This window comes from Sebastes umbrosus, chromosome 5 (genome assembly GCF_015220745.1).
Source record: "Sebastes umbrosus isolate fSebUmb1 chromosome 5, fSebUmb1.pri, whole genome shotgun sequence".
NCBI classification, from domain to species: Eukaryota; Metazoa; Chordata; class Actinopteri; order Perciformes; family Sebastidae; genus Sebastes; species Sebastes umbrosus.
In genome coordinates this window covers 16,357,091-16,374,463 of record NC_051273.1, presented here as the reverse complement: position 1 = coordinate 16,374,463, position 17,373 = coordinate 16,357,091, and the positions used below count along the sequence as shown (strand labels likewise).

Sequence of the window (17,373 nt, the reverse complement as noted above, 5' to 3'; positions counted from 1 at the left end):
ATACCATTAAGCAGGGATGGGCGGGGGTGCGCGGCGCGCTGACGGTCTACAGGTACAGAGCAGGAGGGAGAGGAGGAGAGAAAGAGAGAGGAGTGCGGTCGGCGAATAGCAGTCGGAAACGAAGCAGCATGTAAAATTATGGTATTCTGGAAATTATAAGGATTAGTATAATTATATTGAATAATTTAAGTGATATAAATGTGAACACATACTAATCATAGGTCAAAACAGCGCTAAATTTGGCTGAATTATAAAAGGCAGAAGTGGTAAAACGAAGAGTCGTTTGGGAGTCGAAAGAGCCGGCTCTTCTTGGTGAGCTGAGCCAAATGATTTGGCTCACTAAAAAGAGCCGGAATTCCCATCACTAGCTACGACAAAGGTGGCGATATAGCAACACGAAGCCCCGCCCCCTTTCCTACAACGAGCCAATGAGCTTTTAGCTACATACCAGGAAGCTCTTGTTGGCAGCCAATCAGATTCGGGATCACATTACCCTTTGCTGAAACATAAACACAGAGCTGAAAAATCAATAAATGAGTCTTTGTGATTGCAATTTCAGGGCAGTTTTGCTATTACCAGTACTGGCCTCAAAATACTACATGATCATCCACTCTTTTACCAGTTTCTTGCTAGAACACCAAAATACATGTTATCAAGAGCTCGTTAACCTTAGAGCATTTTAAAAGGAAATTATCATCACATTTAATTCATGATGTCTAATTATCTTTTGATATGGTTAGATACATTTTCTTTTTTTCTCTGTACTGTTTTTTGTATGTATTTCATTGTTTTTATTGGATTGTTTTCCACTGTTTGGTTAGGTTTTTCTGCACATTTTGTGTACTTCTTGTTGTTTCAATTTTGTTGTATATTTAATAATTATGTTAGTTTAGATCTTTTTTTCTTTTTTGTTATTGTTTTTTTTTCTCCTGGGTTTGGGGGGGAGGGGGGGTCCTTTGTATAAGCTTGTGGCTTCTTGACCTCTCCTGACACATTTCTTGTTTTGTTTTGTTTCATTGACTGGATTTTGTGCAGTTTTATATATGTGCAAATAAAAAAAATAGTCAATTTAAGCCATCTTTGTTTATTTTGAATTAAATATTATGTGTATACTATTCCAATACCCCTTTTTGTGTTCTTATCCCTGGCTGCCATTGCCTTGCACATCAACAAGATGAGATGACTTTACTGTATCTGTAGAGGATTACATCACACGTATGAGAACAAAGAGTGCAAAGATTTGCAAGCAAGCAGTGCCCTCTTTGTTCTGTAAATAATACCACTTTGTACTGTACATATTGTATTTTCTGCTTCTGTTTGTGGTGCACAAATGACAAAAAAAAAGACAACACAAAATGGGATTTTTTTTTTTTAGTTGCTTATCATCATGTCATCTTAAATTACATTAGAAACATTCAGTATGTACAGGAATGTCATTCTGCTCAGTAGTAGCCGTGCCCAATAAAATATGCTGATTGTAAACAATGCCACTAAATTTGGTTAGAGTTTCGTTCAGCTATATCTGCAAAACTAAAGGGAGGGGGGGAAGAGAAATAAGCTTAATTCATTATCAGAAAATTAAATATAATTTGTTATTGAAATATTCCAGAGAGCTGGAAGACAACAATATTGAAAGTATGTTTCCTTCACCATTAAAAAAAAATGGAAACTGACTCCTCATCATCGTCTTGAATCCCAAACCTTACTCTAATCATGAATAAATAAGCAGTGCTCTAATTCCAACACTTGAGACACCATCTGAGTTTCTAGGTTTTGGACAATCTGTTGCTGAGACACAGCCCTTCAAATAACCTCACCACAGACACGATTAGACCCCTTTCTGTCTTATTATCAATCATTACAAGTGTTTGTTCATATACAGATTACTATTTGATACAGGAGCGTGGTTATGATGTTCATGTCCCTCTATAGGTGGTTGTAGTCAAGCATGGCTGATACAGGAGCAGCAGAGGACGTTCGCTAAGCCGGAAGACTGTGGTGGTTCCCGTTCAGAGCTTCTTCACTCACTATAGATGCAACAGGCGGACGAGCACACAGTCCTTCGCTGCTCGGCGTGAATGGCCTATTTGTTTGAGCTCAAGTACTGCTGGAGCCTGTCCCACGCGCCAGGAGGAGAAAAGGAGGGAGTCTGCCTTTCTAAAAGACACATGCATCTGTCCTCTTAAAACAGGACAATTTGTGTAAAAGGTGCCACTTACAGTATATAAATGTAAAGAACAACTCTCACTTCAACTCTGATTCTTTGACTCTGGAGAGTTTACATGGCTGGCTGATTTACAAAGCGCTGTGCAAAAGCCATTACATGTGACTGTAAATACAACAGGATTGCAGATTTAATTATTTCTTCAGAAGGAGACTGTTTCAATAGGTTTAAAGGAAAAATGTAAAATAATAAAAACAATAAAACTCACTCTGAGAAACACACTGAACCAAAGTTTATGTAGTGTAAAAGTGAATCCAACATATAAATAATTTATATCTAATTATGTCGTATTGGTTTTGATCAAATATCTAAATAGAGGTGAAACCTGTCAACCAAAATGTATCAAATGACACAGTATAAGACAGTCTCATAGTCCTCATGGACCATGTGGTGAGTTGCATGATATGATATGTACGTGATGTGTCAACACATAACTATGTGTCATCTCCCATCGACACAAGTCATTTAATCAATAATCTCTAATTTACATTAAATTAAAAGAGGTGGGAGAGCTTTGTAGCAACCAGGTCAAATGGAGCTGCTGGCCAGGTGGAGTTACTGTCAGTAATTTATATGGGAGGTATTTGTGCCACCACCCTGAACCGGGCACATTTTTATTCCGGGGTAGTAGTGGAGGCCATCTGCAGTATATACTACACAAATGTCACCTTGTTTCCTACCCTAGTGCGCCCCTTATGGGTGGCCACAGTGCTAGACAAACAAGCCTGCTAAAAGCAATGTTTCATAAATATAGGCACATTCCTCAACTCGTCTCTATTTCAAATCACACAAGGAAGTGGAGTTCATCATAATATATCTCTGGAAGAGGACGTAGCAAACCTGCCTCAGCCGGTCAGAGCCACATAGAGCTGCAGTCGCCCGAAAGGGCAGCACGCATGAGGAAAACAAGCATCCACCTTCCCCTACCCTCCTGATGGACAAAACAAATCACCCACCCGAATGGACGGAGCTGGGTTGGGCTGAGTGTTGCATTGTGGGACTGCGGAAACAGAAATCTGTCTCTGCTCTAGTGCGCTCTCCTCTGTCTGTTATGGGCTGGTGGGAACATTGATACCGTTCTCCCCCGCGCCCACTCCTGCGCCCGCGCCCTTGGCCTTGTGCAGAGCAGCCTGAATACGGAAGTGTGTTCGTGATTCCATCGAGTAGTTTTTGTAGTTTTGCCTGAAGCAGAGCAAACAGAGTCATTTACAATCACATCAGGGGTAAATCTATTATTCTCACACATGGGTATTGTAATAAACCCATAAAATCACAAGGATGGTTTAAAATCACTCGTTTACTTACTCAAAAATGAATGGGTGTGGCATATTTATTTCAAAAGCCTCTCCTTACAGATGATTTGAATACGTGTTGCTGATTGACAGACTTACTTTGCGGTTTCTAGGAGTCTGACAGCTTCGGCTGTCCTGCCTTGCTCCAGACACAGCAGGCCGTTCTCCAGCAGGGCATTAGGAACCAGGTAGTGGTCGTACTTGATCTGAGTCTCACTGTAGAAAACGCCAAAAACACAGTGGATACAGTATGTGTGTGGAAGTGAAGTCAGTATTAAAAGAAGATTCCCTCAAACTGTTGTGCTGTTTGTTTTTTTTAAAACAAAACTGCCTTTAATTACCAGAGAACGCACAACAAATATGATCAGGCTAACTGGTGATGACACACTGCAAAAAACTAGAGCATCTGTTTTTTCTGGTTTGGTTGCGTATGCATATACTGTACATGTCTGTACACATTACTGAGAGACGCTTACTTGCAGAGGACGAGGGTAAAGTAGTGTTCGGCTTCCTCTTGATGCCCCAGGTGTTTGAGACACAGTCCCTTCAAGAGGCTGATCAGACACTGATCATCTATGGTGAACTCAGACCCTGACAAACACACAACCAGACAGTTAGGACCAAATTTGTAGATTATATCTACAGATTAGATAATTCCCTGAGATGCTCCCAGTAAATGTAGCATCATTATAGCATCTAAAATAAATGCAATCCAGGTTAGCATATTAATATCAAAAGAAAGAAAATGAGAATTTTTAATCCATTCGAAATGATCCTCTTGGCTCTGGTAAATAATTTTTCATACTTGGGCTGCTCTCGAGATTAGCCTGTGCCTCCTCCAGTGTTTTCAGCATGCCTTCAGTCAGGTCTTTGTGTTTGCCAATGACTGTGTAGCCGTTCCAGATGTACATCATCTCCTAGACAACACAAATCGTGCAAAATCAATAATCAGATCATTTTCAGTGATAGAGGTGAACATAAAAAAAAGTATTTTCTCTGTGACAAAGCTCAGCTCTCTTTATGGATTTGACTTAAAGGGGACATATCATGCTCATTTTCAGGTTCATACTTTAATTTATTTTTTATTTTTCTGGAAACCAGGAGGGGTTGGTGGGTCCATCCTGATTGAACCAACCTGTACACGCTATTTTCAGCATGGGGTCTACAAAACCTGTGTGAAACTAAACTACTAATTTCTCTGATATTTTTTTTTATCAATTTACTTCATGCAACACACTGTAGTAACTGTGTAAATATCCAGTCAAGCTACTAGTGAAGCAGTGCGACATGGCAAATAGCCTCGTCCAGTACTGACCAGTGGAGGAGCAGGAAGAGGAATGGGTTTTTCTGCAAGGTAGCGACGGGCTTTCCTGATAGCAAACTTCTCTGTTGGTAAAGATTTCCCCGCTATTTTCTGCTTCAGCCCTGGGACCTGCCTGAAATATAATAAAGTACACACATGCACATCAGCAGTAAATATGTGACACAGTTTCTAGTACTTACATATCTCACAAACTGTTAAAAAATTAGGTCCAATCAAATGTTCAATTAGTGGAGCATTTTGTACCATCAATAAATAATTTAATGTCAAAAAACACCAATTCAATTCTTGCTATATTTATAATATTATGTTCATATTCCCTACCAATGAAAGCCTCTTCCCAGAAGAAGAGACTATGATATCATAGATATATAGCTGTCACAGCGAATCATCTTTGTTTCACTGTGGTTGCTGTGAGTAGTTTCAGTAGTGCCTAACCTCTTAGCTCATACCTGAAAAGAGTGAGCGCAGTCTCCCCGAAGGTTAGGCAGTCATCCTCAGTCAGCATGCTGAGGTAGGCTGCTTTCATATACGCATAGGTAGCCTGAAGGAGGGAAAAAAGTGGTTACTACTGCAATCCCATCTTTCCTTTTTAAATGAGATGAGGAGACATTTTTTTAAGACATTTATGTTCAGCCACTACAAGATGCTGACTAGGCTTTCTGTCTCTCTAAATAGCACAAAATGTAATTCATTTTCTTTTTTAACTATGCAAACATTTAATGGATTTTGCTTTGTGTATTGTTGCTGCCAGGTGAAAACACTGCAGGGTGAGGGAGAGATGGAGACTGACTTACAACAAAAAAGCCCCACTAGAACTGAACAGGGGAGCAATTCCTCTATAAGGTATGTGTCATAACCATAAGACACCCCCACTGGTGTTGATTTTTATGTTGGAATGATTACATGTTTCTCTACTTTGAGCTGAGAAAAGGTCAAACAACATTGCACTTTAAATGAATTTGATAAATTAAAAACATTTGTCAAACTAATTATGAGGTTGGTGTCAAATCCCACCTTAGACCAGGTGTTCTCCTTGCTGAGCAGGTCGGCGTAGAAGTAGGCCATCTTCCAGTGCCTCTTGTACGTGAAGCACCACATCAGCTCCCAGTAACACATGTGGTGGAACTGCTTCCACTGCTGCTGAGCCTCGCAGCACTCCTCAAAACGCATGATAGCCTGGAAACATAAAAAACATTTAGGATCCATCAAACCATCAACTAAAAGGCCACATTAAGTATATTTGCCTGTATTTAATTAAAATGATACATATAGTAAAAACCTGTCCTGACTGTAAATCAAGGTTATAATAACTTAGAATTTTCAATTAGGTTTTTTTATTTTAGTTTTGACTTTTTCGATTTCATTTTAGTTTAGTTACTTTTCAGAGTTTTAGTTTAGTTTCAGTTTTCCAGAAAGGTTTAGTTTTTATATATTTAGTTTTACAGTAGTTTTAGTTTGTTTTTGTTAGAGCCAGCTATAAAGTCTCAGAAGTATGTAGCTACATACAAAATACATGGTTGGAGGACTTTGTAGGAATGTCCATAACGTTTAATGTTTAGTCTTTGTGCTAATTTAGTGTCCGATGTGAAGCAATTGTGTCATAGTGCCATCTCCTGGAATGACAAGTCGGTTCAGTTTCTGTGGTTCAACGACAGAAATTCATGCCGTCTCATTTTTTGGGTAGTTACATATTATAGTTAAAAAAACTAAAACTGAAATTAATTTATGTTCATTTTTATTTTATTAGTTTTTTAACAAAAAAAAAAGTTTTTATTTTAGTTATAGTTTACTATAAAAAAAAACTGCTGTAAATTGATGGCAAAATACAGTATGTCACCATGTTAATAGGTAGCTGGTTACGGTAAACAATCACTGAAAGTTATCTTCTCAGCACAAAAGTTAGGAGGGAAAAGGTTAAAATGCAAGAAAAACACTGCTGAGAGTTCAATAGTGTATACACTTGCCAAAGCTTGCCACAGTCAGACAGGTTTTTTGTAGCCTAGTCTGACATGGAGGCAGACTGACAATTAAAAACAGATTTCTCAATAAAAAAGATAACCACATCATTTAACAGATGGTGTTTTGTTTTGTTTGTGTATAGAAATGACTAGAACTCACAGCATCCAGGTTGCCTTTGATCTCCTCTATTCGACCAGCGAAGAACAAGAAGATGGATCCCTGGAAAAAGACCACCCACAGTTTGTTTAGGAACATTTCTAATTATGCAGGAATTGGAAAAAGAAACTCAGTGTTTAATTCTGGCAACCTTCGGATATTTTTTCAGATATGGCTGCAGCAGTTTCTCTGCATCTTCAACGTCTCCTTCTCCAGTGCCTGCGAGACACAAACAGAACAAAACCAATTAAGATGCTGTTTTTGAGGTTGGTTGCAACTGCATGCGTGTGTGTGTTTGTGTGTGTGTGTGTGTGTGTGTGCGTGCGTAGGTGCGTGCGTGCGTGCGTGCGTGCGTCCTTGCTCACCTAGTATGAAGCTCATGAAGGTGTGATAACAGAGCAGCAGCATGTTACACAGGAATGACCTGAATGTGCTTTCTACAGAACCCTCCAGAAGCTGCTGAAGACCAAACTCCTGCATGAACACACACACACACACGGACATCAAGTTTGAATCGAGTCTCATTTCAGGGAAAATCTGTTGGTGAAAGCTGCACACACAGGACACACTAATGCAATTTGAAGACATTCTCTGTGCAGGAAAATTACAGAGGCAAGAATAGTTGTCTTATTAAGTTTGTGCTGAAGGATGAGCAGCATCTGCTTGTTTACCAGAGTACTTTTAGGCATCCAATCTGAACAGAGCTAGGTTTGTGTGCAAAATATGCAAGTACATATATATATACAGGATATGCAAGTTCACTGTGTCAAGATCTTGTCAGCATAACTCTTAAGACTTTCAGAAATAAGATGTCTTTGTTTTTGCAACCGGAAGATAAATCAATCAAATTCGGAGAACAATACCCCAAGCGATATCCAGAACTAAATGCCTTTAATCGCCAGATCTGTAAAACTGAGTTTCTCCACAAAGACTCACACAAAAGCAGCACTTTACATCCAGTGTTTACCAGAGATGTGCTCATTAGTGTCTTGGGAGTAAGTCATTCCGCATGAAAATAACTCAAAAAGCATAAAAACTACAAATCGTCTAAAGAAATCTTAGTTGACTGAGACCACAAGGACTGATTAGTCGACTTATCCAGTGGTTCCCAAACTTTTTAACGTCAAGAACCGCTAAACTGACACAAATTAGACCTCAATTTGATAAGATTTTGTCCCAGGGTCCCTTATCTGATAGGATTTTTGTCATGCATTCTGTCATCGTGTTACTTATGGATACAATTTTAGTGAAAATCATTTTTCCCCTTTTTGCTGGGGACCCAATGAAACCCCCTAAAGGACCCCTGGGGGTCCCCGGATCCCACTTTGAAAGCCACTGGACTAATCGACTAAGAGAGGGCAGCTCTAAGTGACAGAATCAAAAAGCAAAAACATTTCTTTTAGCTCAACAAATAATAGGAAGTCCAAAGAAATGGTACAGTCATAATCTATTATGATCAAAGCAATTTTAAAGCCATTCACCCATCAACTAAAAGTGTCAGCTTCAGCACTGTAGTAGTCACATTAGTTTCACCACAAACCATAGGCATGATTTACTGTGAGTCAATGAACCAGTGAGGCTGAAATTAGAGATTGAGACAATTTCCGCCTTCCATATACGCTTTTCATTGTTTACAGCAAAAACCCAGCACTTCCCACATCACAGAACAATCCCGCCCCTGTCAAACATCTCTAAGTCGACCCATTCCGCCCTCAGTCTTGCCCGCAGCTCCGTCTTTCAGCCATAACTGGCTCTTACATGTCAACTCACCTTATTACCAGAGAAACCGACAAACTCCAGCAGCTTCAGCGTCCGCGTGGGCAACATGGAAATCATCTGCAGGAAGTAGACAAGCAGTGCAATTGAAAGGCCGCAGGATTACAGTCATTCCTTTGTCATTACGACACCGGTGGTTTCCAAAAAGTGGTCTTGAATTTACTGTACAGTATTTACAGAAGTTTTCCATTTCAAAGTTTCTACCGCAAAAACGTGAAACAAATGAAAACATGCACAAAAGAGCAGAAGAACAAAATGTGATTGGCTATAATCTAACACGGATCCAGAACTGCTGCATGAGCAGCACTAATCTCAAAACACACTGCTTGTCTGCATGGTAGATTATAGTTGATCTTACTACATATTCATAATTTGCTTTTTATGTGCTTCTATTTAGCCCTAAGATACCCACAGACCCGTTTTTGTCTTTCTTAGGAGGTCTTTAGGGGGAGATCGCAGGTCAGCAATATATGTCACATAGAAGTGGTGTACATCATCAACCAGTAAAGTCTTTCTACTCATAACTCAGAAATAAACATGAATGAATGAATGAATGAATTAAAATAAAGTGTAAAAGTGTATAAGGGTTTAGAACATTATGATAGATTGATATGATGGTCATTCCTATGCTCTATTATGTCTCATAAGTCGTTGCAGCATGGGGGTTGGGTTGATACCATTTGTTACACAGATTTGATGCTAAATTTAAAAAAATTTTACCGCTCATGAATTGCTAAAAATTATCAATAATCCCTCCAAAATACCACATTAAGACACCAAGACCTAGAAAACACCACAGAAAAAGCCATGCTGTGATCTGGTATCAAAAACTTTTGACATTTGGAGATTTCTGCAAGAATTTTTCAATATTTTTCGACGAATGTATGGCGAGCACTTCTGTTCTGGAAATTGCTCAGAAATCCCCTTTTTGTTAATCTACCTAGGAAAGGCATCCATCCTCTGAATGCTATAGGTCTGTAGTTTGTGGTTCTAAAGTTTCATGAGGCTGTGATTATCCTAGAGGTCACCACAGGTCATTTTATACAGTGACGTCGTGTTTCAAAAAATGGTCTCAATATATTAAATGGCTCCTCTGCGGATTAACATTCATAACATACATGAATACAATTGAGCTCATTGGATCCACAAGAGTCTCGGCTTTACAGTGATACCCAATTTATGTGATTCTAAGAGTGTTTATACACCCCAGTATGCAGAAATATTCAAATACACCATTTTAGAATAGGGAAAAAGAACACATTTGTACTGCATTAAAAAAAACTGCATGGTTTTTGCCCCAAACTGCATGTGATTATCATTAAGTGGGCATTTATGTAAAGGGGAGACTCGTTGGTACCCATAGAACCCATTTTCATCCACATATCTTGAGGTCAGAGGTCAAGGGACCCCTTTGAAAATGGCCATGCCAGTTTTTCCTCGGCAAAATTTAGCCTAATTTTGGGTTTGCGTTATTTAGCAATCATCCCGACAAGCTAACATGACATGGTTGGTACCAGTGGATTCCGAAGGTTTTCTCGTTTCATATGATACCAGTATCTTCACTCTATCTATCTTAAGACTGAGCCTGCTACAGCCTCTTAAAGACAGTAATGTCGGTTTCAGAGAGTGCACATGGCTTCGGCCCTGGACTGCTTTTTCATTCATATGTTTTTTATATCCATAGGTACCGTATACTGTGTATACTGCGCTATTTTGCAATACTATAATTTCATAATTTATTAGTACTATATTAGTATCATTATTTTTAACTTTCAAGATGTTTAAAATTTGTCTGTATTGTGTTGTTAATTGTATTACTCTACAAGCCTCTACAATTGCCCCTCGGGGACAAATAAAGTGATTTGAATTGAATTGAATTGAATTGAATTAATTATGACCGTCTTAAGCATCACAGAAAATGTATGGCAAGCAAGTAGTTTTTTTTTTTTTTTTTTTACTTTGGTTCAGACTTGATACTTTCTGGATGCAAACTTTTACTTACTAGATTAAAGGCTCCTACTCCCAGTTTAACGCCACCCTCAAAATGTCCGTGGTTGTCACCGTGAGAGTATCCAGAGGACTGGAGGACTGTGTGAAGCTCTCTGTGAGTTAACAATAAAGGAAGCAGATTAAATGCAAGGTTTTACAAAGTAATAGAAGGTCTGCTAAGAGAATGGGAACATCACAAGCACAATGAGATGAGAACAGAAATGATAAGATAGGATTTCAGATTCTCACTTGTATGTCTGGTAGCTGTTCCTCACTTTGATTCCCCCTTTGATGAAACTGATCATGTTTTCATCCTGAACAAGAGAGACGGCAAGGACAGGTAAGAGAAGGAAACAGAGAATGAAACAAGCATGAAAGTATCAGTGGTGGCAGATTCAGTGGAAGGCTATCTGGGTATAATCCTCAGTCCTGACCTGAAGGAAGGTGAGTGCTGCCCTCTGCAGGAGACACTCGGCGTAGCACACCTCGGCGTGGAGCTCCTCTGAGGAGAAAATGATTACGTCAAAGTTACCTTGAGTCACAGTAATGGCCAAACACATTCATGTGCCATCTGTTTGTCACACATTTTACTCATCCTGTCAGCACATGACTTTACTGACCTTCTGTGAAGTTTTTGGAGAAGCTCGACTTCTTGCGGTGCCTGATTGAGGAAGCACAAAAACGCAAAAGCATCATGAGTTATCAGTGGGTTTGTTCCGCTGAAAATCTTCAGGATTGTTTTTCAGCTGCACGGCACATGTCCTGCATTTCATTGCTTATCTTGTTTCTATGCAAATCGGTGGCTCAGCCTCTGTTCAGTGAATACAGGATGCTGAGCTGCTGGCGGAGTGAAGTTACCACAAGGTGCTGAGCATGCATTAAATCTCCTCTCTAATCTCAGATCAGTGTTGGTCTGAAGAAGGGTGGGGGTTTGTCTGGGTGGGCTGATGCTAAGAATCTTGGTGTCATATTTGACCGGTATATGACTTTTGATCATCATGTCACTAAACTTGTCCAGTCCTGTTTTCTCCAGCTAAGAAAAATATACTATAAAATACATATTACAATATTCTGTTACTGTAATGCTTATTTCTCGCCTCAAATGTTTTCAGAAGCATCTTGTAGTGTACTGTTTAGCTGTAAAATGAGAAAGTTTGTGACCCGGCAGCCATGTTGAGATCTGCTGAGGAAATACCAACCACCGCCCACCAGCCGGAGCACAGCCAATAGGAACGCTCTCTCTGAAATGACCTGTGATTGACCAAAGTCTCCCGTCACGGGCTAGATTTTTTAAAGCCTGAAGACAGAGCCATGAGGAGGTGCAGAAGTCTAGTTTTCTCTCAGAACACTTGAATTACAATATGCTGAAAGGTTATTTTGGACTTTTTGCCCAATGATGCCTAAAACGTGTTGCCTACTGCAGGTTTAATTCACACTTTCATTTTCTCCTGTCTAGACAATTGTAATTCCCTCTACACCTGGGAGTCAAACTGCTTTAAATCGCAGTTACAGTTTGTTCAAAATGCAGCTGGCAGGTTATTAACCAGAACTAGCCGTCGGTCTCACATCACCCCTGTTGTGGCATCCCTCCATTGGCTTCCTGTAAAATTCAGAATAAACTATAAGATCTTGCTAATTACATATAAGGCACTGTATGACGTCGCCCCTAGTTACATTTGTGATCTCCTTGTTCCATATTCTACCTCTCCACCACTCCGATCCTCAAATCTCGGCTTTGTATCCATCCCCTGCTCCAACTGCAAAACAAAAGGTGATCAGACCTTTTCTGTCGTAGCCCCATCCCTCTCGAAACACTTCCCCCAATCCATCAGAGCTGCTGAATCTTTTGACTGCTTTAAGCAGCTTCTAAAGACCCATCTTTATAGGCATGCCTTTTTATAGGCCTCATCCACATTCGTTTTGTTTGTTTTAGTCTGGTCTGCCTCTCATTGTTTCTGTGTTTCATATTGTAATTATTCTTTGGTTTCTGTCATTGTTCAATGTTTTTTTTGTTTGTGAGGCGATTTGTAACGGTGTATTTTAAAAGGTGCTATATAAATAAAGCTTTACTTACTCACTTACTGATGAGATGTACCGTTAGTCCGGCTCTGAGTCATGACAGATTCTCACATTGTGACAGACATTTGTGAAATTCCTTCGGCCAGTGAGTCAGGATGATCTCAGCATGTTTTCTGGTTTTGGTACGATGTTACTAATGGGAACCATGTGTTCAAAAGATAAACCTTTTTGTTTGTTTCAAAAGGGGCTTGACTCGAGACCGACTAAATTCATTTCTGCCGGCAACAAGAGAGGAACTAACAAAGAAAAAAAACAACCCCGTCACAGTTTATCAGCTGGTCATCGGGCCATTATTTCACACAAGTGTTGTGGGAAAGTCTCACCGCTGACAGATGGCCTGGGCCTCCTTCATGGTGTTTCCTGCAGTCAGGATGTGTTGGGGGTCAAAGGTCATCATGGCCTGCATCTCCAGTATGGTGGCATAGTTCAGGGCGTGGTACATGCTGTCTTTGCTTCTGTAAAATAGACATCACATGATATTTGTTTTCAGTTTTATTGCAAGAGGAAGTTGAAGGTATTAAACTGGTGTGCTGACAGAGATGATGAAGAGGTGAAGTTATTTGATTAAGAGAAGAGTTAAAGAGTCGTACAGTAGTCACTTAATCAGGCAGTTTAAACACCACTTCACAGAAAAAAAAACAGTTAGTGTCTATTTATACCTGCAGTTGTTGGTGTGTCACGTCACACCCTGTGTTTAACTACAGCACTTCTCGCAGGTTTTAAAGTGATGACGGAGGAGTGTTCGATGTCACACATGTTTCCACTAGATGTACTTGTTGTTCCAGTTAAAAAGCTTGATGGTCCAGTTATAAGTAATTATTTGAACTAATTATTAAAAAAGTTAAACAAAAACAAAACAAAAACGTGGGTGGTTTAAATGGCTTTATATGTACCCATGTATTACACACATGCACAAACACAAACACAAAGACATGGCTGAATAATTTTGGTAAAACATAAAGGCAGAGCGAGGTGTGTGGAGAAGAATGCAGTCGGTCTGCATTACTGAGTCATGTGACCAGCCTCTGTGATGTCACTTTGAGCTCCAGCCAGTCGTCTTTCATGGAAACTAAATTTGCATCAACATTTGAACCCATGGAAATAGAGCACAAAGACACACCACCACGTTAATCCTGTTTAACTTGACTTATATTTATAGGCTATATATGTGATAAAGGTGAAAGTGGTATCATCTCTGTGCATCTTAGCCAGTCAGGGACATAAAATTGCTTTAGTAGTAGACAGAGAGCAGAGGGCAGAGATTCAACCTTTCACCTAGAGGAATTATTAATTCTAAACAAGTGGCCAATCGGTAAACAAGAGCCAACTCAGTAACAACCAGGAAGCAACAGCAGAGAGCCGGAGAAGGCGGAGGTACACACTGAGAAGCAAAGAGATTTGCCTGACTTACATTTCCATTGCGTCAGGCTTATGGAAGACGACAGCCCAAACTCAAGCTAAGAAACCTTTTAAGATGGACCTGTGAGGTGAAATGAATTGCTTGTCGCCGTGCTGAAGGTTGGCTGAGAATTCAAAATATTTCACAGCAGCACTCAGATCATCTCAGGGCTCAGGGACACAAAGGTCCTCACCCGTCTGACAGCATTGAAGTCGGGTCTCCCACATATTTTCACCACATATGCTCCATGATGCGAGGGAAGAGTTGTTCGGTGCTTTCTACAAAAATGCAGACAGGAGCACCGACACCGGAGCAAAGCAATACAGTACTGTGGGTGGGGACGGCAGAAAAAAATATTTTTGCCACCTGAAAGAAAGGATCACCTAACAAAATGGATATCTGTTTAAGTGTACGCTATATTTAGAATATTTTCCAACAGCAAACTGAATTGAAAGTGAAACGTATTTATACTGTTTTTGTCATCTGGGCCTGCTGGCTTTGGAGAGAGCCTAGATACATTTCACTTTCAGTTCAGTTCCCCATCGGAGAGGAGAAGGAAAGGGCTGTCTGACGGCAAGATAAAGCAGTGAAATATTCTAAATATAGCGTACACATAAACGGATATCAAATGTTTTAGGTGGCTAAAATAAATGGCTCTGCCGTCCCCGTCCACAGCACTGTATTGCTTTGCTTAGGTACCGGTGCTCCTGTCTGTTTCTCGATGCTGGGGGCACACAGACCGTCATCTAGTGTGGGTAATACACCTACTATGGATAAGTACCTCATACAACCCCACTTCAAAACACCCAAACTATCCCTTTAAGACTGAGTCCTCACTGCAGCGCCCAGATTCCCTCACTCTCCTCTGCCTTTCCTGTCTGTCTCTGTCACTATCAAAATAAAGCTGAAATGCCAAAAAAAATATCTTGAAAAAGGAAGTGGGGTAACGGCCAGAGTGTCAATATGCAAAATTGTTTATTTCTGTCAAAATACATAATGGTTTTCAGTGTGAAAGTTGCCGAAATTAGCAGCTAAATTCCAAAATTACATATGAACCTTTGAAAGATAGGGTCACCTTTTCTGAAAAAAAAAGTTGTGAAACTTTGACACTCAAAGAAGCACACGGGCACAACTTATCAAGTATGTTCATCATACTTCTACAGTACACCTCATGCACCCACTCCCTGCTATGGCTGTGAGGAATAAGGCAGGACAGCATTATGGGAGAATACGATTGTATGCATGTTTGAACAGAGAGCTGGCAAATTAAACTAAGCCTGCTGTTGGATACCTCTGGGATCGGAAGGCAGATGAATTAGTAGGCATGTTTCTACAACGTTGAGTCTACAGTGGCTCCTTGACTACGACTCAGAGGAGGAGAAGCTTTAAGCGCAGGGCCTAAATATCTGAACGAAAATAAGAGAGTAGCAATTTAAAGAGAAAGCTCCTCTTATAGGCTTATTTAACATGGTATGAGTGGCTCACTCGTATAGTGAAACTGACGCATGGACAATAGTTTAGTGTATAATCACCTAAAAATAAAAAATAGTTATGTTTCTGTTACCTTAGAATGAGCCGGTTATATCTACATAGGGAGCGGGTCCTCTTCACAGAGCCGGCCGCCATGTTTCTACAGTGGCCCTAAATGGACAAATGGCCGGAGTTGATAATGTTACTCGCTGCCGTCGCCGCCTCTCTCTTGCTTCTTCACTCACTTCCCACGTACACACACACTCCACACACTGGCTCTGCTCCAGATGACCTACGCTACTGTTATAACAACTGGCTCTAGATGGGACCGTTCATGTTTTTACATCGGCCACCGTAATTGTCCTACATGCTTGGCACACGGGAGAGGTTTCCATCTGCAACGTCACCGCTAGATGCTGCTAAATCCTACACACTGTTCCTTTAACCCTGTAATGGCAGACCCTGTCTTCCTCCCAATGTATGCTAGAATAGCTTCCAGTTGCCAGAGACCATAAACAGAAATGTAGGAGGTAAAAGTAGATTGAAGTACATCCAGATGATGAAAGCTCTCTGAAAGAGTCTCTCCTGTATTTTAGTTTCAGTGTGTGCGTGTGTGCTGCAGAGCCTCTAGTAGACTGTATACCCTTGTCCCACCTGACTGCGTCAGATCACAGCTGGAGGAAGAGGAAACGAGATTGGAGGAGGAGAGAACTGGCAAGCACACGTGGACTAAAGTAGAGCACAGACAAGCACCGAGGAGGACGAGGACAGATTCTTCCAGTGCTTCACATCCCCGGGGCTGCTTGTTCCCTCAGTCTTTCAGAGTATCTCTCTCATAATGCAGCAGATGTCATCACACCTTACATAATATTATATAAGTCTGATGCCTCGAGCCATCGGCTTCGTCACGAAACCCTTTTCTGAGCAGCATACAGGAGTTTGTGGGTGTTATTGGGCTTTGTATAAAGCCAAACAAAATAAAGTGCTGTCTCAATTTGATTAGAGTGCTGCATTCAAATGTAAAACAACACTACACAATAATACCTGGCCAGATCACCACGCAGGCCCTGGTTATTATAGGATAGACGTGTCTTATCTCTTAAGTTTCAATCTGCACTCTCATACTGTCCTACTGTCAAATCCAACCATCTGGGCTCAAACAGCTACAAACATGATCATATTTGCAACTCCTGTTTGTTCAGGTGCACTTTAGTGACTGGAGGAGACAGAGATATCACAAGATAGCACACACAGACAGAAATGAGGACGCCTGCTGAGCTGACAAGCCTCAGGTGGCAGCAGCTAGATGTTGGATTTAAACAGATTTTCCCTCCAGGTTGGAATATTTGACAAATCCGGATTTAAATACTAAAACATATATTATGATTATGACAACAGGGCAGTCACTTGGCAACAGGGTACTTATGTAATGTTGCAATAAAAGTCTCCATGTCTGAGTCGGAGCTTAAAAACCAAACTAAATACATCATTCTAAACTTTCCCAACACTTACAGTGCTAAACACACTAAAATGGCTCCAAACAACAACACCAAACTGACAATCTATAGCCGTATAGTACTAAATTATAAAAAGAATGTACAGGCTGACAGGAAGACGTTCTTGTGCTTCGATGTAAGACGGCACTGAAAAGGAGAAACTGGGGCTAAGGAGTGGCCCGCAACCCCAGAGAGGAGATCGAGGGTGG

General features: G+C 40.5%; 1 protein-coding gene across 2 annotated transcripts in view; it reads right to left on the bottom strand.

The window, feature by feature from the left end:
* Nucleotides 1-1,292: 1,292 nt before the first annotated feature.
* Nucleotides 1,293-17,373, bottom strand: part of ttc39a (tetratricopeptide repeat domain 39A) — a 29,231-nt gene continuing 13,150 nt past the window's right edge. For both annotated transcript variants that reach the window (XM_037769113.1, XM_037769114.1), the window contains 16 exons: nucleotides 13,123-13,254; nucleotides 11,341-11,381; nucleotides 11,155-11,222; nucleotides 10,970-11,034; nucleotides 10,734-10,833; nucleotides 8,726-8,791; nucleotides 7,321-7,429; nucleotides 7,107-7,174; nucleotides 6,959-7,018; nucleotides 5,855-6,016; nucleotides 5,290-5,381; nucleotides 4,832-4,952; nucleotides 4,322-4,433; nucleotides 3,993-4,107; nucleotides 3,616-3,732; nucleotides 1,293-3,406 (listed from right to left, as the gene is read on the bottom strand). In XM_037769113.1, coding sequence (XP_037625041.1) covers nucleotides 3,274-3,406; nucleotides 3,616-3,732; nucleotides 3,993-4,107; nucleotides 4,322-4,433; nucleotides 4,832-4,952; nucleotides 5,290-5,381; nucleotides 5,855-6,016; nucleotides 6,959-7,018; nucleotides 7,107-7,174; nucleotides 7,321-7,429; nucleotides 8,726-8,791; nucleotides 10,734-10,833; nucleotides 10,970-11,034; nucleotides 11,155-11,222; nucleotides 11,341-11,381; nucleotides 13,123-13,254 — 1,561 coding nt within the window. In that variant the 3' untranslated portion in view covers nucleotides 1,293-3,273. The remainder of the gene's footprint in view (nucleotides 3,407-3,615; nucleotides 3,733-3,992; nucleotides 4,108-4,321; nucleotides 4,434-4,831; nucleotides 4,953-5,289; nucleotides 5,382-5,854; nucleotides 6,017-6,958; nucleotides 7,019-7,106; nucleotides 7,175-7,320; nucleotides 7,430-8,725; nucleotides 8,792-10,733; nucleotides 10,834-10,969; nucleotides 11,035-11,154; nucleotides 11,223-11,340; nucleotides 11,382-13,122; nucleotides 13,255-17,373) is intronic.